General features: G+C 37.6%; 1 protein-coding gene across 1 annotated transcript in view; it reads right to left on the bottom strand.

The window, feature by feature from the left end:
- PpD3 (protein phosphatase D3) overlaps positions 1 to 23,161 on the bottom strand; it is a 258,573-nt gene that overhangs the window by 146,371 nt on the left and 89,041 nt on the right. The window contains exon 5 of the mRNA XM_090392850.1: positions 11,302 to 11,423. Within this exon, the coding sequence (XP_090248976.1) occupies positions 11,302 to 11,423 (122 nt within the window). The remainder of the gene's footprint in view (positions 1 to 11,301; positions 11,424 to 23,161) is intronic.

The following is a 23,161-nucleotide window of genomic DNA, read 5'->3' on the forward strand; positions in this document are numbered from 1 at the left end:
CTCATACCGGTTATTAGTTTTTCTAGACTTCTAATACCAAATGCATTTAGGTGCAGAACATCCCTCTGTTACACAAATCTAATCTTCCCTCAAATTCACTCCATACATCCAAAAACTCTCATCCATTCCTTCTACACAGCTTATGCATCAAATCATTTGTCATCATAGCCCTTCTGAATGATTGATATTAGTTTCCGATATGCTCACTACAGTTCTTAATTAAAAAGAACTTCTTGAATGAAAAAGTAAAAATGACACTATTACACACACAGAATAGTCATAACCAAGGCCATGGATACAGAGATTAATCGGTTCTTAGAAGAGGCAGAGAAGGAATCTCTTGAAAAATTGGAGAATAATGTAGTGAATGAAACTAAACTCATTATGCCAGCAGATAAATGAATGATATTACAGACAGCCATGAAAAATTAAAACGATGCCAAATAATACATCATGTGGGTAGTAAAATAGAACTTGCAAATGAATATACCTGGAAATGAACATATAACAACTGAAACTAAATTTAGTAATCAATTAATAAAGTAAGAGCAAAAATTCATTTATCTAGGACTAACTATAACAGAAAACCTAGAATATATGAAGTAACACAAAACAGACTGGCCATGATATGGATAGCAACAGAAAGCTATAGAATATCATAGCAAGAAAATAAATAAACAGCCATGGCTGAAATTCTGCAACACAGTATCATTCCAGTAGTGCAGATCATTCCATGGTGTAGAAAGCCAGATTGCCAGTTAAAAAAAAAAAAAGTTTCTAAGTTTGAGATGAAATGTATGTGAAAAATAAATGGCCCAAAATGGGCCACTTATTTCTCAATTGCAATTATGGAAGACATTTAAACTGCAAATAATCTCATAATGGTTAAGATGTATTAAATATAATACACAGTCCTTAACAGTAAAAGAAGTAACAGGATGAGTAAACTAAGGACTGAAGTTGAAAGGTAATACCCATGAGAAAGCAATCATCAGCAACAGAGAATGCCATCAGAAAGGAGAATGGAAGAGGCTTGTTAAGTAGAACTCAACCTGCCACCATGAAGAATAGTTAGTGATGATGATGGGATAGTTTACCTAACAACTCCATTGCTAGATCTGCCTGTTTTATGCAGTTTTTGGCTTATATCATGAGATGCATTTGCTGCAGAGGTATGAATTTTTTTTCTCTCTTCTCTTTCTTTCTCGCTTTATCAATTTTTTTTAATCAACAAAGGACAGCAAGCTGCAAAAAAACATTATTTATTGTATCACAACATTTTTGATACAAATTTTCATAATCTTACTCTACGAAAATGTACTTCACGTATTTTCATAAAAACTTGAAAGTTCGGGGAGAGGTGAGGAGGAAAATATATTTATGTGGCATTCCTTTAGTCACATTCATTTAAGTGAATTCCATTAAAGTAAAGTTTGAAACCCAGTAGTCTGCCCATCTATGAAAAAATTTATTTCTTCTCCACAGAAGCAGTTTGAAATATGAAAGCCCTTTCAAAGAAAGTTGCAAAGCCCTTTTACATCAGCCAAATCTGAATCAGAAAGAATGTTTCTCTCTCTCTCCCCCAAAAGTTTGGGAGATTCTCATTTTATGGAACGATCAAAAATAGTTTTTAATAATATTATTTATTAATATTAATTTCTAGAATGCGGCATCAATCTTTTAATTGGTAAACCACTGACTGTTGTATGTACCTTGTATTCTTATTTCTTCGATTCGCTTGTTTCTAAAATTCGCTGATAATGTATTCTTATTTATAGTACAAAATACCAGACTTGTTAGTCAAGTGGTTAGCATATCTGTTCTCTCCAGCCAAAATGCTGCAGGCACAAACATCCATGCCTGCTGTAGGCATGGATATTTGTGATCGTCTGTGAAAATACTAATGATGGTTGTGGGCAGTAGATGGGCATTGGTATAGTTGAGGTTCGTTGCAGTTCGTGGAGACAGAGTTGCAAAGAGTAGGTGCCATAACTCTATGAGTCTTTGGGCTCCCTGGAGGTGTCACGCAATAATAATAAATATCGGTACTTTCATTTCAATAAAGTTAATTAGTGGTTATCATGTAATTTGTTGTTTATAGGCAATAAACCTTTACAGACTAAAAGAAATTATGTTCCTGATATACTGGCCAAAATTAGGCGCTGTTCTTGAACTTAAAAGTGTCAAATCTATGCATTATCCCCATTGCCATTACAAAATATGACTAAAGTCTAGCGATACTTTATAACAGAAAGCTACAAATTTTTTCAATAATAACGTCAAAATTTTATAAAATGATTTAGAAAGAAACGGTGGAGATGAAGTCAAATGAATTGGATTATGATGATAAATTTCATGACACTAATAAACTACATTACAATACTGTAAAATGTGGGCAAAGGATAATACGTTTAATTATAACGCAATCTCTTTCAAATTTTTTTATTAATATTATGATTGCTTGATAAGGGAGTGCTTAAGGGTCAAAGCTGTATAACTAGGAGGAGACCTCTACATAGCCGTTGAAGGAATGCAGAGAACCGACCAGGGCTTCTAACCTAATGTCCAATCCTCACCTTCTCATGGTGCACCCTGTTAGGTACCTACCTGGATACTGAATAAACGAGGATGGGATGGCAATTTGGAATTTAGCCAACCAAACTGTATTCTTATTGGCTTAAACCACAATATAAAATGATGGTAAAACATGACAGAATTTAATGCTAGCTGGGGCATCGCCTGGTTAAACAAGGCATCCCCCCCCCATTGTTTTTGACAGGGAAATCAGGGTGAACAGTGAAAAGTCAGCTACTTGGATAAATCCTGAAACATATACCCAATTCAACATCGGCAAAGTTCAAAATCAGTACTATCAACATAAGAAGACTGAATGGCAAAGAAATGAAGCTAGCTGAGGAACTGAATAAATACCAGATCGACATAATAGGGGTGACATGATTCCTGACATGTATCCTCAAGGAGTGTCTAGGATATTATGATAGTACCACATGAAAAATTTATGTCATTACTACCTTCTTATCAATAATTTTCCTCCAAAACAATCTGTTACCTGTTAAGACTTCAACATTATCAGATCTTATATTTCTGTCTGGGATGCTTAAGGGTCAAAGCTGTATAACTGAGAGGAGACTTCCTCCATAGCGTTTAAAGGAAATGCAGAGCAGGAAGTAAACCTGGTCGGTTATCTAACCTAATGTCCGATCCTCACCTTCTCATGGTGCACCCTGTTAGGTATCTACTTGGATACTGAACGAATAAGGATGGGGTGGCAATTTTGGATTTAGTCAACCAAACTGTATTTTTATTGGCTTAAACCACAATGTAAAATGATGGTACAACATGACAGAATTTCATGCTGGTTGGAATTTCGTCCATCTGTCCAGGCCTTCTGAACTATGCAGTGCAGCCACTGCAAAACTCTGATACCTTCATACTTGAACACTTCTGGTCGAATATCATCTACTCCTGTTGCCTTTCCACATTTCAGGCTTTGATGGCTTTTTCTACTTCAAGTATGGATATGTATTCCTGATTACATGCCTGTTGAGTGTCTTTTTACCACTGTGCCGTCACTGATTGTTTCATTTAGCAATTTTTCGAAGTAATTACTCAATACATCAAGGATATCATTTTCTCCAGTTTTTATGTCACCTTTATCATCTCTAATTCTGCTTACCGCACCCTTTCCTCCATTTCTGAAATTTTTCAACAGCCTCCAGAATATTTTGCTAATTTCCTGATATTTATTTTCATCATCATCATCATCATCAAATTCCTGCCATGTACCCTCAAGGGGTGTACAGGATATGACAGTACTACATGAAAAAATTACATCATTACTAACTTCCTATCTACAATTTTCCTCCAAATCAGTCTGTTACTTGTCAAGACTCCAACATTATCAGATCTTATATTTCTATTGTCTAAGGCACTTTGTACCGTATCAATCCACCTATATCTTGGTCTTCCTCTGGGTCGTTTTCCTGCCAACCTGGCAGAGAACACTTGTTTTGCTAATCTTTCCTCTCCCATTCTATTTAAGTGACCATACCATCTGAGATTAGCTCTGCTAACGCATTCCTCGATGCTGACAATGTCAAGTTCTTTCCTAATATCCTCATTTTTAATATGATATTGCCATTGATGCCATCTGTTCACGCATCTAATCTTTCTCAGGACTCTCATATCTGCAGTCTCCAGTCTTTGGTCAAGTGTTTTACTTCTGACCCAGCTCTCAGATCCATAAGTTAAAATTGGTTTGAACACAGTCTTGTATACAGCTAATTTAGTGTTCCGACTAATTTCTTTCTTATTCCATATGAATTTATTCAATTGGCTTCCCACGATACCAGCTTTGCTGATTCTGTTGTCTATTTCTATATTTAGTTTACCATCTTCAGTAAAAATTGTGCCTAAGTAGCTGAAATGTTTTACTTGTTCCACAGGTTCTCCATTCACAACACAGTTGACATTTTCAATGATTCTGCCTAATTTCATTGTCTTTGTCTTTTTATTGCTGACCTTCATACCATATCTATTACAACAGCTATTCAATTTAGTCAGAGAATCTTGCAGACTTGTAGCGGATTTATTTAGAAGTATAACATCATCCGCATAAAGCAAAGAGCTGACATTAACATCTCCAATTTTGATATCAGGTTTAATACCACATTCCTTCATAATGTGATCCATATAGATAATGAATAACAGAGGGGATAATGTACATTCTTGTCTCACACCAGATTTAACATTAAACCATCTTCCTGTACTTCCATCAATTCTAACTGCTGACTCACAACTCAAATAAAGACTAAGTATTGCTTGATATAATGCCCCATTGACACCATATAACTGCAGCGTATTGAATAGCTTCTCTCTTGGCACCTTGTCATATGCCTTTTCCAAATCGACAAAACTTAAATACAGATCTTTGTTATATTCCCATGCTTTCTCGACTATTTGTCGTAAAGTGAAGATCTGATCCTGACAGCCTCTATTTGGCCTGAATCCAGCTTGTTCTTCACAGCTTTTCTTCCACAATTCTTCTCAACCGTTTCTCAAGTATACTTGCATAGATCTTGCCAGGAACACTCAGTAGGGAAATACCTCTGTAATTCTCACATTCAGTTTTATTTCCCTTTTTATATATGGGTACTATGAGAGCTCTACTCCAATCATCGGGAATTCGTCCCTCTGTCCAGGCTTTCTGAACTATGCAGTGCAGCCACTGTAAGACTCTTATACCACCATACTTCAGCATTTCTGGTCGAATATCATCTACTCCTGCTGCCTTTCCACATTTCAAGCCTTTGATGGCTTTTTCTACTTCAAGTATGGATATGTATTCCTGACTGCATGCCTGGTCAGTGTTTTTTATCACTGTGCTGTCATCACTGTTTGTTTCATTTAGCAGTTTTTCAAAGTAATTACTCCATACTTCAAGGATATCTTTTTCTCCTGTTTTCATTTCACCTTTATCATCTCTAATTCCTTTCACAGCACTCTTTCCTCCATTCCTAAGCTTCTTCAACAACCTCCAGAATATTTTGCCACCTTCTTGATATTTATTTTCTATATTCTTGCCAAAGTCCTCCCATGAGTTTGGTTTAGCTAGTTTTACACACTGTTTAGCTTTCTTACATTTGTCTCTGTATTCTGTAAGAGTAAAAGCTGACTTATTTGTCAGGAACTTTTGATATGCTTTCTTCTTTTCCTTCACTGCCTCTTTAATTTCCTGTGTCCACTAGGGAGTTCTGATTTTTTTATCTTTGCACACAACCTCACCACATGCCTCTCTGGCAGAATCAATCAATGTTTCCTTCAGAGTTTGCCACTTAATCTCCAAGGTTTGATTCCTGTTCTCAAACTCTTTCATTTTCTTTTCAATAATATTTCTGTATTTTAGTCTACAGTTTACATCTGAGAGCTGCTCAACTTTTATTCGCTTTAAAACTTTCTTACATGTTATTCTTTTCAATATGAAATTCAATTTTATCCTGCTCAAGACTAAATAGTGATCACTTCCAATTTCAAATCCTCTGTACACTCTGGTGTCCTGCACCAAGGAGAAAACATCACTATCAACAATAACATAGTCAATGAGACTTTTCTTATTCCTAGCCTCCTCTCTCCATGTGAATTTGTGCACATTTTTATGTTGGAACATGGTGTTAGTAATAACCAGTCCATGTCCTGAACAGAAATCCAACAGATATTTGCCATTATTATTAGCTTTGCTCTTTTCTCCAAATTTTCCCAAAATATTTTTGTATGTCTCACAATCATTTCCTACTCTACTATTTAGATCCCCAACAAGGACCAACTTTTCCTTTTTCATTGTGTCAGTTGCTTTTTCTAAAGCCTCAAAAAATTCCACTTCTACCTTAGTAGAACCTTCTGTGGGACCATAGGCACAAATAAGTCTCATTGTCCAGTTCCCCATTCTCATATTTGCCCACATTACTCTACTTGAGACTGACTGCCATTCAAGAAGATTAGCCTCGTATTTTGTGTTGAATACTATGGCTACTCCTTCTTTTACTTGATTGTTATTGCCTGAATATAACATTTTGTATTTATTGCTCAGAAAGATCTCACCAGTTTTGGTCTTTTTTGTTTCAGTCACCCCTATTATGTCGATCTGGTACTTATCTAATTCCTCAGCTAGCTCCATTTCTTTGCCATTCAGGCTTCTTACGTTGATAGTACCGATCTTTAACTCTGGTGATGTTGAGTTGGGGTTTGTTTTCAGATTTGTTCCAGTAGCTGACTTTTCGCTGTTCGCCCTGGTTCCCTGGCGAAAACAACGGGGGCCTTGTTTAACCGGGCGACGCCCCAGCCGGCATGAAATTTTGTCATGTTGTACCATCATTTTTTATTTTGGTTTAACCAATAAGAATACAATTTGGTCAGCTAAATCCCAAATTGCCAGCCCATCCTCGTTCGTTCAGTATCAAAGTAGATACCCAACAGGGTGCACCACGAGAAGGTGAGGATTGGACATTAGGTCAGAAGCCCTGGTTGGTTCTCCGCATTCCTTTAAAGGCTATGTGGAGGTCTCCTCTCAGTTATACAGCTTTGACCCTTAAGCACCCCTTAAGATATTTATTTTCTATTATTTAAATTAAGGGGATATTAAATTCCACATTGTTTTAAAACCGAATAAGAAACTCAAAGATTGGAATCAGAGAGTTTCTTGCCGAATATAGTAAACTATAAAGTATCAGCGTCCACTAGCGTGAGCTAATGCAAGTGACCCCTAGTACGTGGTACAGTACTGAACAACTCGTAGCAAAGGTGGTGAAGTTCTGATCGCTATTCTTAGGTATTTCCCATAATGTAAAAACACATTTCCTAGGAAATGTATGCTGTTATTACATTATGGTGAAAGGTCACTACTCAGACCTGAAGGTTTCAGTCTTTTTTGAGGCTTCATCAGTGAGTAGCTAGACCAATTAATACCAAAGTGTATAGCAAAAAGAACTTATATCCTCTGCTATACGAGTTTCCAAACAGGTGCAACCATTAAGTTACTTAAATATAAAGAGCTAATAAGCTTCATTTCGGCGATATAAACATTATTTAAATTAAGGGGATATTAAATCCCACATTGTTTTAAAACTGAATAAGAAACTCAAAGATTGGAATCAGAGAGTTTCTTGCCAAATATAGTAAACTATAAAGTATCGGCGACCACTAGCATGAGCTAATGCAAGTGACCCTAGTACGTGGTACAATACCGGACAACTCGTAGCAAAGGTGGTGAAGTTCTGATTGCTATTCTTAGGTATTTCCGATAATGTAAAAACACATTTCCTAGGAAATGTATGCTGTTATTACATTATGGTGGAAGGTCACTACCCAGACCGGTTTCAGCCTTTTTTGAGGCTTCATCAGTGAGTAGCTAGACCAATTAATACCAAAGTGTATAGCGAAAAGAACTTATATACTCTGCTATACGAGTTTCCAAACAGGTGCAACCATTAAATAAATATTAATTTAAATAATGTTTATATCACCAAAACGAAGCTTATTAGCTCTTTATATTTAAGTAACTTAATGGTTGCACCTGTTTGGAAACTCACATAGCAGAGTATATAAGTTCTTTTCGCTATACACTTTGGTATTAATTGGTCTAGCTACTCACTGATGAACCCTCAAAAAAGGCTGAAACCGGTCTGGTTAGTGACCTTCCACCATAATGCAATAACAGCATACATTTCCTAGGAAATGTGTTTTTACATTACGGGAAATACCTAAGAATAGCGATCAGAACTTCACCACCTTTGCTACGAGTTGTCCAGTATTGTACTACGTACTAGGGTCACTTGCATTAGCTCACGCTAGTGGTTGCCGATACTTTATAGTTTACTATATTCGGCAAGAAACTCTCTCTGATTCCAATCTTTGACTTTCTTATTCGGTTTTAAAACAATGTGGGATTTAATATCACCTTAATTTAAATAATGTTCATATCGCCGAAATGAAGCTTATTAGCTCTTTATATTTAAGTTTATTTTCTATGTTCGTGCCAAAGTCCTCCCGTGACTTTTGTTTAGCTAGTTTTACACAGTGTTCAGTTTTCTTACATTTGTCTCTGTATTCCCTAAGAGCACAAACTGACTTATTTGCCAGGAACTTTTGATATGCTTTCTTCTTTTCCTTCATTGCCTCTTTAACTTTCTGTGTCCACCATGGAGTTCTGATGTTTCTATCCTTGCGGACATCCTGAACACATGCCTCTCTGGCTGCATCAATCAATGTTTTCTTCAGGGCTTGCCAATGAATCTGCAAGGTTTGGTTGTTGTTCTGAAACTCTTTCATTTGTTTCTTGAATAATGTTTATGTATTTTAGTCTACAGTTCACATCTAAGAGCTGCTCAACTTTTATTCGCTTTAAAACCTTCTTACATGTCATTCTTTTAAATATGAAATTCAATTTTATCCTGCTCAAGACTAAATAATGATCACTTCCAATTTCAAATCCTTTGTACACTCTGGTGTCTTGCACCAGGGAGAAAACATCACTATCAACGATAACACAGTCAATGAGACTTTTTTTTATTCCTTGCCCCTTCTCTCCATGTTAATTTGTACACATTTTTATGTTGGAACATTGCGTTAGTAATAACCAGTCCATGTCTTGAGCAGAAATCCAACAGGTACTTGCCATTATTATTAGCTTTGCTCTTTTCTCCAAATATTCCAAAATATTTTTGTATGTCTGACAATCATTACCTACTCTATTTAGATCCCCAACGAGGACCAACTGTTGCTTTCTCTACAGCCTCAAAAATTGCTCCACTTCTACCTTAGTAGAACCTTCTGTGGGACCATAGGCAGAAATAAGTCTCAATGTCCAGTTCCCCATTCTGATATTTGCCCACATCACTCTACTTGATATTGCTCACCAATGAAGAAGATTAGAGTGATATTTAGTGTTGAATACTATAGCTATTCCTTCTCTTCTCTGATTGTTATTGCCTGAATAGAACATTTTGTATTTATTATTTATTACTTAGAAAGATCTCACCAATTTTTGTCTTTTTTGTTTCAGTCACCCATACCCCTATTATGTCGATCTCGTACTTATCCAATTCTTCTGCTAGTTCCATTTCTTTGCCATTCAGGTTTCTTATGTTGATAGAGCCAATCTTGAACTCTAGCGATGTTGAGTTGGGATGTGTTTCAGGATTTGTTCCGCTAGTTAACTAATTGCTGATCACCCCGGTTCCCTGCTAAAACAACGGGGGCCTTGTTTAACCAGGTGATGCCCCAGCCTGGCATGATATTCTGTCATGTTGTACCATCATTTTACTTGTGGTTTAAGTCAATAAGAATACAATTTGGTCGACTAAATCCCAAATTGCCAGCCCATCCTCATTCATTCAGTTATACCTAACAAGGTGCACCAAGAAAAGGTGAGGATTGGACATTAGGTTAGAAGCTCTGGTTGGTTCTCTGCATTCCTTTAAAGGCTATGTGGAGGCTGATTTGCCTGCTTGCAGGGTGACCCCCCCCCCCAGATAAACTAGGGGGGAGGAATCCTGCTGTCCACACCCAAGACCAACTAACTTGGCTATGGTCGAGAAAGATCCTTAAGCTCCTCGCATCGTCGACAGGAAATCGAACCTAGGACACTCCATCCCCAGGCAAATGGTTGCGAAGTGCATAGCTACTAGGATAACCGCACGGTCACTGTCTTTTTTAATTGGAAGTTATAAGAAATTACTCTCATATGGTGGTAGAGGGTTTTTTCAACTGAAAACTCAGATGTTTCATTCCCTAGAACAGGTAAACCAGTCCTGTGAACACACTTTGATTATAGTCAAGAATACATCCCAGCCATATGCCGGTCCTGAGCCTGGATAAATGGTGGGAGGGGGGGGAAGCAATGGTGAACTATCCTGTAAAAATCTCAGCAGGAACACTTTGTGGGCATTGCCTACAAAGTCACCTAGGGAACAGAAAAATCTCCACGACCATAAGAAATTACAAAGGAAATTTTCATTTGTGCAACATGTGGCAATAGGCAGTAGTAAGTTAAGCGGCTTGTTATGGTCTCAAGCCATTCTTGGTTGGTCATTCTGGAAAGATATTGAAGAATCTGTCAAAGTAACCTTGTAATGTTCATTCTGCAACTAGTTGTGTCTATATTGCTGAGTCTCAAACTCATATTTTGTTTATTCATTAAATTTTTAATTTTCATCCTATCCAGTAATGTACATCTGCAGTTCTTATAAATTTCATATCAACTGATTATTCATTTGGTTTCCATAATCAAGGCAGATTCTTCTATACCTAAGCAATAATTTTGCTTAGGTATACCTTGCATGCCGCTTTACTTTTGATGAGTTAAAAACTTGATTAATTATTCTAAGTGCCCTGCTATAATTTGAATTTTGTTATTATTGTAATTTTTCTTCTTCAGAAGTCAACTATTACAAACATAGTAAATTAATTATTTGCTTAAGAACTGTATTTCCAATATATAAATATTTCTAATTTCACTTTGAAAGGCCATAATTTGAGTTTTTTAGAATTGATATTTTTGTATGAAGAAATCTAGAAATCAAGTTTCAGAAACACTTGGTGAGATGAAACCCTAGATGATGATAGTAATCTATAATCTTTATAGATATAGGTTAAATACAGTTTACTTGTACTACAGAATGCAGGATCACAGAAATAGTTTGTTACAGTGAATTTCTTTGAGAGAGAGTGAGTGTGTGTGTGTGTGTGTGATTTATATATTTATTCACTGAAAATAAACATACATACTTTGTATGCAAACCTTCGATGCAGTTTTTTGCCTTCTTTAAATGTTTGCATAAGTTCTTTCATAAATTGCAAAGTAACATTACCATCTTCTAGCTTTGGACCTGCATAATCATCTTCAATTGCTGTTAGACAAAGAAATATAAAAACATACTCATTCAATAACAAATAAAAATATGTATCAGTCTGAAAAAAATATTTATATACTAGGCATCTTTTTTCCTTTTGTTTTTCAACTGAGATGAGGGCAATGTCAACATATAAGGACATATATCTTTTACTTTGTATAACAACAGATCATGATTCTTTTCTGCAGTGGCCTAAAGGCAACTTTTAAATTATATTGGTTTACTTTTTTTTTTATTTTAACTAACATTTTTAATATAAGGTGAAGAAACAGTACCTCTGCAGTCATCTTGTTGTATATGCTCTGAAATATGGAATAATACAACTGTCTTTACACCAATCCAAAAAATATCCATGATGCAAAGCTCACCAAAACAACCTCATCCATCTCTTAAATGACCAGAGTGTACAAAATCTTCTGTACTTGCAGCATTTGTTACATTGGACAGAAATGGTCAATCTGGATAATTCCATCAAAAAAAAAAAAAAACATATCAAGGATGTGCAGGAAAAAATGGGCACATAAATCAGAAATGGCATTTCACACCACCAAAGAAAAATGTCAATTAAATTGGCAACTCACAAAACTGTCACACACAGAATTCAACAATTATGTGATTAGATTTAAAGACGCAAGCAGAATGTCCATGTAATAAAAACCAAGGTCTCATCTAAAATCATCTATGGATCAGGCTATGAGAGAAGTTATATAACACATTCCAACAATGAGCCACATGTCTGACATCTCATCATGATATTCAACATCTTGTTTAATTTAATTTAATTGAATAATGACAGTTGTTAATTTGGAAATCTCTCTGTGAATACCAATTTTTCTATTTGTTTTTTTTTAAACAAATAGAAACAAAAACATGGATATAGTAAGCCAGTGAAACCTTAACTCATTAACTGGATCATACATTGTGACAATACCACTGCACATGATGCAATAGCTATCCATTTGTTTCTGGCTAAAAATCAAATCACAAAAGTGGATCATTCTCTGTATCACCAAACATTGACCATTGAAAATTTTGTCTATTCCTAAAACTGAAGAATGCCTTGAAAGGGTGCAGATGTTCTGACATCATGTGGTGATAGAAAAAAAGCATTCTAGAAGATTAGTTCCAGAAATGTTTTGAACTATGACATCATCGTCTGAATGTGTTGCTGCATAAGGGGGGGGGGATCACTCTGAAGCTGCCAGTAACCACTAGTCCACAGGTAAGCAAATATAGTTTTTACATATACGTTCATCATCATCATCACGAACCATGGGCTCACTGCCCATTAGTGTCCAATGCTTCCTTCACTATCTTTTTCCACCTTTCTTTGTCCACTGCAAAGTGTTGCAGTTTCTGTACACCCATTACACCAGTCTTTTATATCATCTATCCATTCTCATGATCTACCTCTTCTGTTTACACCATCCATAATATCAAACATGAATGTCTTTATCTTCCGGTCCTCACTCATTCTGCAGATGTGTCCAAATAATTGCAGCTTCCATTTTATAATCTTCTGCATTAGATTCTCCTTTGGTTGTATCTTCCAATAGAGCTCTTCATTTGTGACTTTTTGTACCCATTCTATTCTTAAAATCTTCCTGTAACAAGTTTTTTTTCAAATGCCAAAATTCTTTTTCTTGATTCTTTATTTATTGCCCATGTTTCAGATCCATACAGTACACTGCTAAAGATGCATGTTTCCAGTACTCTTAGTTTTGTTTGCAGGCTGATCACTTTACTTTTCCAGATGTTATCCATGGCCTTCAGATTTGTTCTTTCCTTTGCAATCATGATCTTTATTTCTTTTTTTACAGTCCAAATCATGTCATTTTACTTCCCAAATATGTGAATTGTTCTATATTTTCTATATCAATTCCATCCATTTTTATCTTTTGTTTCATGTTCTTCTCACAAAATACTATTGTCTTTATTTTTTCCAAGTTCATACCAAGTCCAAATCTCTTCCCTTCCTCATTTAACAGTTTCAATGTTTTTTGTAGTTCTCTTTCATCTTCTTCAATAATGACAATGTCATCTGCAAATTTCAGAATGTTAATTCTCATCCCTTGCACTGATATTCCTTTTGCATCTTCCTTCAGTTTATCCATTGCTCTTTCTAAATATGTGATGAAAATGCTTGGTGATATTGGGTCCCCCTGTCTAGTACCTCTGCTTGTTTTAAATGTCTTTTCCCCAAATTGTCGCCTATTCTAACTGCTGCAACTGCATTTTTATAAACATCTTTTAATATAACTATTAGTTTCCTATCAATTCCATTGGATTCTAGCACTGCCAATGTTACTTTCTGGTCGATACTGTCAAATGCCTTCTGAAAGTCAACAAAGCAAGTAGATATGTTTTTGTTTTTTCTCGTTGCTTTCTCTGCTATTAACATATACAATGCAAGAATTTAACTGTCACACCTGATATATGAGGAAGAGAGTGGGTGAAATAGGAGATCCATTAGGAACAACAGCATTAATAGGAAAATCTGAAGGGCAGGGAGGGGGGGAGAGAGAGAGAGAATACACTTCAAACAGACAGTGAACAACCAAAGGGAAAACCAGCAATCCAATTTATTATATAGGGAAATACAAGAGGGATGTATTCTGAATAAGAGTTCACTAAATGTCAATAAGACAGAGGGACTAGATGGAATTTCACCAAGTGTTTTAAGAGAATGCGCTATTAACTTAGCCGCCTAATGAAAGTCCTGCAATGGTTTCTAGGGAGTGATGAGATAGTACCACTGCATAAAGGTGGTGGTAGAATGGAGGTATCAAACTATAGGCCTCTTTGTATTTCTTTTTTGAAGGGCACTCTTGTTTTAGTAATCTGGTAACCTTTTACAATAGAGTAAAATGAGAAGTGGATGAAGGTAAGGCATATACTGTCATTTTTTTTGTTTGTTTGTTTTTCCAAGACATTTGATAGGGTACCACATGACAAGTTAATTTTTAAGTTGCATCCCATGGATTTGGATACCAGGTTAGTGGATTGGATTGGTGCTCTGATAGATATCAGAGAGTTATATATATGGGAGAGCAAATAGGAAGGTTAAAAGTGGAGTTTCATGGGTTTCAGTCCTGGGACCATGGCTGTTCAATCTTTATGTCAATGATATTGTCAGAACTATAGAGAGATGTTCAGTTGCTTGCCGATGATGTGAAGCTTGGGAGGGTTATTAGTAATAGTGCTCTGTTGGCTCTTCAAGAGGATTTGAATAAGCTGAAAGGGTGGGCAAAGGCATAAGGATGTCAGTTTAATGAAACTAAATGTAAGGTTTTAAAATTTTGGATCCACAGAAGGGATGCTTCATACTCACTTGGTGGAATTATACTGGAAAAAGTAGAGGAAGCAAGGGATCTTGAGGTGACTGTGGATAGAGATTTGGAGTTCCAAAGACATACTGCAAAGGTTGTGAAGGCATCTCAGAGAATTGTGGCAATGCTGAGGAGAATATTGACCATGAAAGAAAAAAAATGTGCTGGTTCCATTGCATAAAGATTCGATCAGCCCACATCAGGATTTCTGTGCTCAGATCTGGTCACCAGAATTTGAAGGGGATGAAGTAACCTTGGAGAGGGTGCAGAGATTGATAACAAAAATTATATTAGGACTTTACAACGCTGATTATGAGGGTAGACTGAGGGCATGCAGACTGCAGAGTTTGGTGGATAGAAGGCAAAAGGGGGGGGGGGGATATGATTGAGACATTTAAGCTGTTGAAGGGTTATTAATGTATTAACACTGAGGAGATTTTTCATATGGTAGAACGAGAAAAACTAGCAAGGACAAGTGGCCATCCCTGAAAGTTGCAAAAGAAGGTGGTGAGTAAAAGGGCAAGAAGTAAGTTTTTTAATGGAAAGTGGTGGGAGCATGGAATGCATTGTCTGAGCAGGTGATAAATGTGCAGACTGTGGATGATTTTAAAGAGTGGTATGACAGACATTGTGTTCACTAGTGTTGACCTCCAACGATGAGTCTTGTGACTCCATGGGGGTTCAGGAAAATAATAATAATAAACTATATACAGACTGACAGTTCGGTTAACCAGTCAATGACACTGTCTGGGAATAAATGCAAATTCCTGAGGCCTCCAGGAAAGGAGTGTATGGGGCAGTCATCATTGATATCATGCATAGTCTGCATAGCACCACACATGCAAAAGAGGGACTGTGAAATTCCCCATAGATGTAGTAAGTGGGCACAGCAGCCTTGTCCAGTCCTAAATCTGTTTAGTCAGCTCCAGAGGTATTGAGGTAGACTGAATCCTAGCAATTTGATGGTTGGATCTGTGATCAGGCAGTTTTGTAGCTCATTCCAGAGTCTTCTCCATTTAGTGAGTTCCAGAGATGTCAAGGTAAATTGAATTCTGGCAGAGGTTTTGGCAGAGCTATTATCTTTGATTCATGACAAAGTTTGGGGAACTATTCATCATATATTATTGTGGAGAAGAAATTAGATAGCCAGGATTTTGCTCTTGAGCCAAAGTGAGTAAGAAAGTCTGGAAGGATGCCATCAACTGCAGTTTACCTGCTTTAGTCAGTTTGAGTGCTGCATCAATTTAATCTGCAGTTAGTAGTTAGAGTTTGCTGTAGATGTAGGACATGATAAGAATTTTAAAGATGATGGATCTCTTTTTTGGTGACTGTGAGAATTTTGGGTTTAGCTTTTTGCACTAAGATATTTGCAATAAATACTGTTAAGGTTTACTTTTTCTTTAGTCCTGTTCGGAGTGTTGGTGCAGTTGATGGAGCAGTGACCAAACCTTGCAACTTGATCTAAAGTTGAGGTTGTTCATTTCTTTAGGTCAGCAAGCTCTTCTACCATGATCAAAGGACCTTAAGAGGGCAGAATCAGTATCTGGATGGTTCTGTTGTTCATACTCTGCCAAAAGAATACTACTTTCAATTGACCAGCATGATGTGTGGATTTTTCTGAATTCTCTAAAAATGTGTTTCTTGCCATATGCTATGAGAAGTTTAGTGAATCTAACATAGTTATCAACTGTTAATGGTGTTTTCAATGAATTCAGTAAACTCTGACCAGTTTGCTTTCCTGAGATTCCATCGGGGTATTGGAAAGCCTGTTTATTCTGGCAATTATAAGTCCTACACTAATTAGGCAGGGTCTGTCTAGCTGTGGGGAAAAGGAGGCAGTACTTGATAGGCTGAGGTAAGAAGGATTTCTTCTTATCTCACCACTGATATGGAAGAAGGATTTCTTCCATATCAGTGGTGATGTTCCAGGTTGCTTGCTGTCATAGAGGAGGTGGAAGCTATTTACTAACATCTGTCAATTCTAGACTTGGGTTGACATCGTTATTGTATCCCCATAGCATACTATGCGAGTTGAAATCACCAGCATGTAATTTCAACTGTTATAAAAACTCCAAGGAATGGATATTCCAAAATAGGAATGTGACATAGATAGGAGAGTGGCTGAATGACAGGTATCAGAAAGTAATGTATACAGGTATTCAGTAGAGAAGGAGATTGACCAGTGTAATATATCACAAGGTGGTAATATACATGGGACACAGTTGTTTAACTTGATAGAGGAAAGTCATTAAGTTAAAAATGGTTTAAAAAAATAAAACAAGTGAAATATGAACCTCAGAAAAAACACTTATATCTCTACATTTTCTGTATGGAAGTTAAGTCGGAGAGTCTCTCTCACATCCCCACTATATTTCCGGGTCATCGTGAATAAATTTATGAAAGCTAATCATGAATAAATTCCTACAACCAATCACTGTGAAAAAAATGAACCCCCCTCATAAACCAATCGCATCAAAAATGTCATCACAAACAGACACAACACAAAGCAAGCCAGAATCTTTTCACTAAAAACTCACTATTCTTTTCACCACAATGGCACCTGTGCTTTTGTGAAATCCAACATAGCCTGCCAGAGAATACCTAATATTGAATCCCCTGCTTTTGACATTCTCTAGTTCACAGCTTCCTTGCCCGATTTAGTAACACTGATTTCTTGCATTTACCGGTCTCCAAACACTGATAACCAAAATGATCTCTTCACATTCCTCTCCATGAAACTCGGCCATCTACAATCCAGCTATCCAAATAGTGAGGTCATCTTCATGGGTGACAAGAATCAGAAGTCTTTGCCAAAACTAATGACCTAACACAAATCAAACATCTACGAGGGGGTGGTCTGAAAAGGTTTCTCGGCATCAACCATACATGGCAACACTATCGGCAAGATTTTTTTTCTAAGTTGATACATCTGTCATAAGCATCCATGTGAAATTGCAAGTCATTCTACCAAGTAGTTTGTTTTACACAGCTGTCTGAAGCAAAAGTGTTGTGTGTATCCCTTGAAATGGATAAAAGTGAGTATCGTCTGGTTATAAAATTCTTTGTAAAAGAAGGTTTAACACCAAAAGAAATTCATTCGAAGTTCATAAAAGTTTTGTGCACTCTTCTCCTTCGTTTTTGACAATTAAGAAATGGGCTGCTGAGTTTAAATGTGTCCGTACCAGCCTTGAAGATGATCCATGTGAAGGACATCCAAAAAAGTAACAACACCAGAAATCATTGATCAAGTGCACAATACAGTACTGGGTGGCCGGCGAGTCAAAGTAAATGAAATTGCTGAGACTATAGGCATTTCAAAGGAATGTGTAGGATATATTTTGCATATAGAATTGCAAATTCAAGGTCTTGGAGAAAGTAGTCAAGGGAAAAATACAGGAATGGATTGATGAAAATGAGATACTGTACAGAGGACAGCATGGCTTTGTGAAGGGTAGATCATGCCTCAGTAACTTGCTCAAGTTTTATAACAAGGTGACGGCTGAACTGGATAAGGGAAATGGGTTTACAGTGATACTGCTGGACCTGGCAAAGGCATTTGACAGGATACCACATGGAATTCTAATCCGTAAACTACAACATATGGGAATGGATATAGGGTTGGTGAGATGGATAGCTGGGTGGTTGATGGAGAGATATCAAAGAGTAGTTTATACAGGGGCAGAGTCCAAAAAACGGCCTGTGACTAGTGGTGTGCCACAGGGTTCTGTTCTTGGACCACTGCTGTTTAATCTGTTCATTAACGATATAGGGAAGGGTCTAAGTGGGACAGTTCATTTGTTCGCTGATGATGCAAAGTTGGGTAGGGCGATAGTGAATGCAGAAGATGTCAAAGTCTTGCAAGATGACTTAGATAGATTGGAGTTCTGGACTAAGGAGAATGGATGTCAATTTAATGTGACAAAATGTAAGGTTATGCATTTCGGAGTGAAAAGATCAGCAGCAGTATACCACATTGGTGGAACTGTACTCCAAGAGATTGATGAGGCCAGGGACTTGGGAGTGTTGGTGGATAGGGAGATGAAGTTTAGGGGGCACATTGCGAAAGTAGCTAAATCAGCTCATCAACTCACTTGGTTGTTGAAAAATACCTTGACAAGCAGAGAAAAACAAGTTATTGTACCTCTGTACCGAGCCCTGATAAGACCTCATCTTGACTACTGTGCCCAGATTTGGTCACCTCGGTTCCTTCTTGATGGGGAGGAGGTTGAGAGGATCCAGAGGCGAGTGACTAAGATGATAGCAGGTCTATGGAATGAACCATATGAGAACAGGTTGAAGATTTGTGGGTTGCAGAAACTAGTTGATAGGCAGAAAAGGGGGAGACATGATTGAGACATTCAAATTGCTAAAAGGATTCTATAGGATTAATTCAGATGATATTTTTGAGATCAGGACTGGTGGTGGGAGAACTAGGGGACACCCATGGAAGCTGGGCAAGAGCGTGGTTAGCAGGGGTGTTAGAGCTGGGTTCTTTACTTTTAGAGTGGTAAATGAGTGGAATAAGCTGCCAGAGTCTGTTGTGGGTGCTATGACAGTGAGCGAGTTCAAGGCAAGGTATGATAGATACTGTGAGAATGTTGAACAGCTGCGTGAACATGATGTTTAGGGCCTCCCTCGATGAGTCTAAGGACTCCTGGAGTAGCCCATGGTAATAATAATAATAATAAAAAAAATGAAAATGCTTTGCGCAAGATGGGTGCCGTGCTTGCTCACAGCAGATCTAAAACGCACTCGCGTGAAAATTTCTGAACAGTGTGCTTGGAGCATTTTATCAAGAATAAAACTGATTTTGTGCATTGATTTATTACTATGGATGGGACTTGGATTCACCATTACACACCAGAATCCAAACACCATCACAACAGTGGACAGAAGCTGGCTGTTCAGCACCAAAGAAGACAAGGTTGGGTCCATCAGCAGGAAAGGTCATGGCATCATCAGTGTTTTGGGATGCTAAAGGAATTTTGTTTATTAATTATCTTGAAAAGGGTAAAACAATAACTTGGGAATATTATTCCGATTTTTTAACTAGACTAGACGAAAAAATTCGTGAGAAAAGACACAGTTTTCAGAAGAAAAAATCATCTTTCATCAGCCAATACACCTGCCCACAAAGGTGTTTTGGCAATGGGAAAATTAAGGGGTCTGCACTATGAATTGTTGGAACATCCACCCTATTCCCCAGATTTGGCTCCCTCTGACTTCTATCTCTTCCCAAAACAAAAACTCTTCCTCGCTAGTCAGCGTTTTTCTTCGAAGCAAGAGGTGATTGCAGTGTGTGTGTGTGTGGGCTGCAGATCTTACTGAGAATCAGTACAGGGACAGTTAATGGTGCTGGAGCATAGCTGGAATAAACGTTTTAGTCTTAAAGGAGAATATGTTGAAAAATAAAAATAATTTTGAAATTATAAATTTGTTTTTTCATTATTAGGCAGAGAACTTTTCAGACCACCTCATAGCTACTGAAATTCCTGATAACCCACTTCACTCTCCGAATATTCTGGATCTCTTATTGATCAGTTCTCCTTCCAGATACACCGTACAGATCACCTTTCCTCTCCGCAACTTAGATCGTATATAGAAGTCTCCTCTCTTGTATCTTTGCATCATCTGGCACTATAAAGGAGCCAACCGGGATGACCTCAAGAATTTCTATATATCTCCTTTCCTTGGTCTGACTATTGTTTTCACTCATCTGACCCTCTAACACCTGCTGTGAACAAGTTACAGAAATTATTCTCACCTCATGAAGACCTTCATCCCAATTCAAGGCATAATCCTCATCGACTTTCCAAGCCCTGGTTCAACCAAACTGTACCAAAGCAGTCAAATAAAATAAATAAAAATATAAAAATACAACATACCATAAGTGGGTCAGTTTCAAGAACACCAGTGCCATGCTCTGCCTACACCAAAGCACACAATATATGCAAATCAGTCATCAGCAGATAGAAATATGATTTTGTAAAGGCCAATAGCAAAAAATTTGCCTTCTGTCCAAATGGAAGCTGTGCCTTCTAATCCCTCACTAAAGCCAAAGGGCACAACTTCTGCTCTCTCCTCACTTCCACCCTCTCTTGCATCCTGATGGCACTGCTGTTACTTTACCCAAAGAAAAACTGACCTCCTCACACCATTCTTTTCCTCAAAGTCCTGCATTGATGAGCAAGGGAAATCCCCTCTGTATGCCTCCTTTAGTTTTTCGACAAAAAGAAATCAGGTAACTAATAAAAAAACTTGTATACTAAATGTCTTCTGATCCTGATGGCATCTCTCCTATTGGTGTCAAACATTTTGCTCCAGAATTAACACCAATCCTCAATCATCTCTACAATGTACTATGCATATCTGGTACTTATCCCAATGCATGGAAGCAATATCACATCCATCCTATTCCTATAAAAGGGTGATAGAAAACCATCAAACTACTAACCAATTGTCATCACCTCAATCCTCTCCAAAATAATGAAGAAAGTTCTACATAGCCAACTCCCTGCACTATTTAGAGGCCCTACCAATTAATCAATGACCACCATTCAAGATCCACAGCTGACCTCGTAGCCTACATCATCCACCACTGGACATGTGCCATGGAAATTTCAGAGAAACTGGTGCTCTCACCCTTGACATCTCCAAAGCCTTCGACCCTGTGTAGAATAGTGGCCTGCTTAACAAATTACCATCCTTTGGTCTCCCTACCACCCTCTGTAACAGGGTAGCTAGCTTTCTCTCTGGTTGTTTCCTGCGCGTCATGGTAGATGGTGCCCTCTCTTCAAGCTTCATCAATCCCAGAGTGCCTTGAGGCTCTGTCCTATCACCTACTCTCTCTTTTTCATAAACAATTTACTTGCAATCACCACTAATCCTATCCACAGCTTTGCTGATGATAGTGTTCTCCACTCATCATTAAACAAACTATGCAGTACTCTGACATCCCAAACTACAAGATCACTACAACCAGTGCCGTAAATATTGATCTTCATACTATCCTTCAATGGGGCAAGGACAACCTTTTCATGTTCAATGACAGCAAAACATAGTCATGTCTTTTCTCTTGTAAAAGAGATATCATTTCACCTGCCCTTAACCTCAGTAACACACAAATCACCAAACAAGATCAGATCTCTCTCTCTCTCTCTCTCTGCTTGAACTAACTTTTACCTCCAGTCTCTCTTGTAATAAACAGATCACATCAATAGCCTCCTCAGCATCCAAGAAACTAGGTTTTCTCTTTTGTTCAAAAGGATATTTTACACCCAACCAACTCCTAACCATTTACCAATCTTCGCATGCCTAGAATACTGCTCCCATGTTTGGGAAGGTGAAACTAAAACTTCCCCTAAATTCCTTCATGCTGTTCAGAGGCAAGCAATTAGGCTCAATGATGATCCCTCTCTTACAGATTCACTTCAACCTCTATCACATAGATGCAGTGTTTTAGTACTGTGTCTATTCTACAGGTACTTTCATGGTCATTGTTACAGTGAACTAAAAGATATCATTTCTTCACTTTCAAGTTGCACCTGTTAATACAAGAGCAGCAGCTGTCCAGCATTCCTTTACTGTGCAACTGAAAATGCACCGAACCTGCTTCTTCGCTTCCTTTTTTATTCTGTCCACCTCTGCCTTCCAAAACAACCTTCCTCTTGAAGTATTCCCAAACAATCACAACTTGCAGCTCTTTAAAAAAAAAAACCTTCGGTCTCAGTCGTCATATGCACCCCACACACACAGCACTGATGTGCTTATAGGCCTCTTGACCTCTCATGTATGGGATCAATAAAAAATAAAATAATATATATATATAATCCCGAATTCTTTCATCTGTTACTTCAGCCAACTCTGAACCTCATCTTCAACCTCCTGATTATCTACAATATGTTCACCAAGGTGCTGTTTCATCCCAAGAGATGAAAGTTGCTTGTGAAAAGTTTTGAGCTGCAACGAGTTCCACTGAAATTATTGAATTCTCTCCAGGGTTCCTATAGATGTATGAGATCTCACATGCAGGAGCAATTCCTCTTACTAGTAAGCCTGGCCATTTTTTGGCAAATTGTATCCTGAAGCTTCAGTAATATTTCACAGTACAACATTGGCATTCACATTTTCAGCACATTGTTTCACCCATCTCACAGTAGTTTCAATCTCAACAGAATGACAAGAATGGTCTTAATCATGAAGTGTGAAGAGTCCCTGCTAAAATTTATGGATCTGGTTGTGAAGTGCTGCTAATGGCAAACACTTCTGACCATAAACAGGATACATCTCTTTATGAATGTCCTTCTGCCCAGAAGAAACACACACACAATGGCACGCTGTTTCACAGCGTGACTCCTCACATATGGTCACTATTTTAGACTGATGAGGACAGCCACCATATGAATA

This window comes from Typopeltis vanoorti, chromosome 1 (assembly GCF_054136105.1).
Source record: "Typopeltis vanoorti isolate ZY-2024b chromosome 1, IOZ_Tvanoo_1.0, whole genome shotgun sequence".
Taxonomy (NCBI): Eukaryota; Metazoa; Arthropoda; class Arachnida; order Uropygi; family Thelyphonidae; genus Typopeltis; species Typopeltis vanoorti.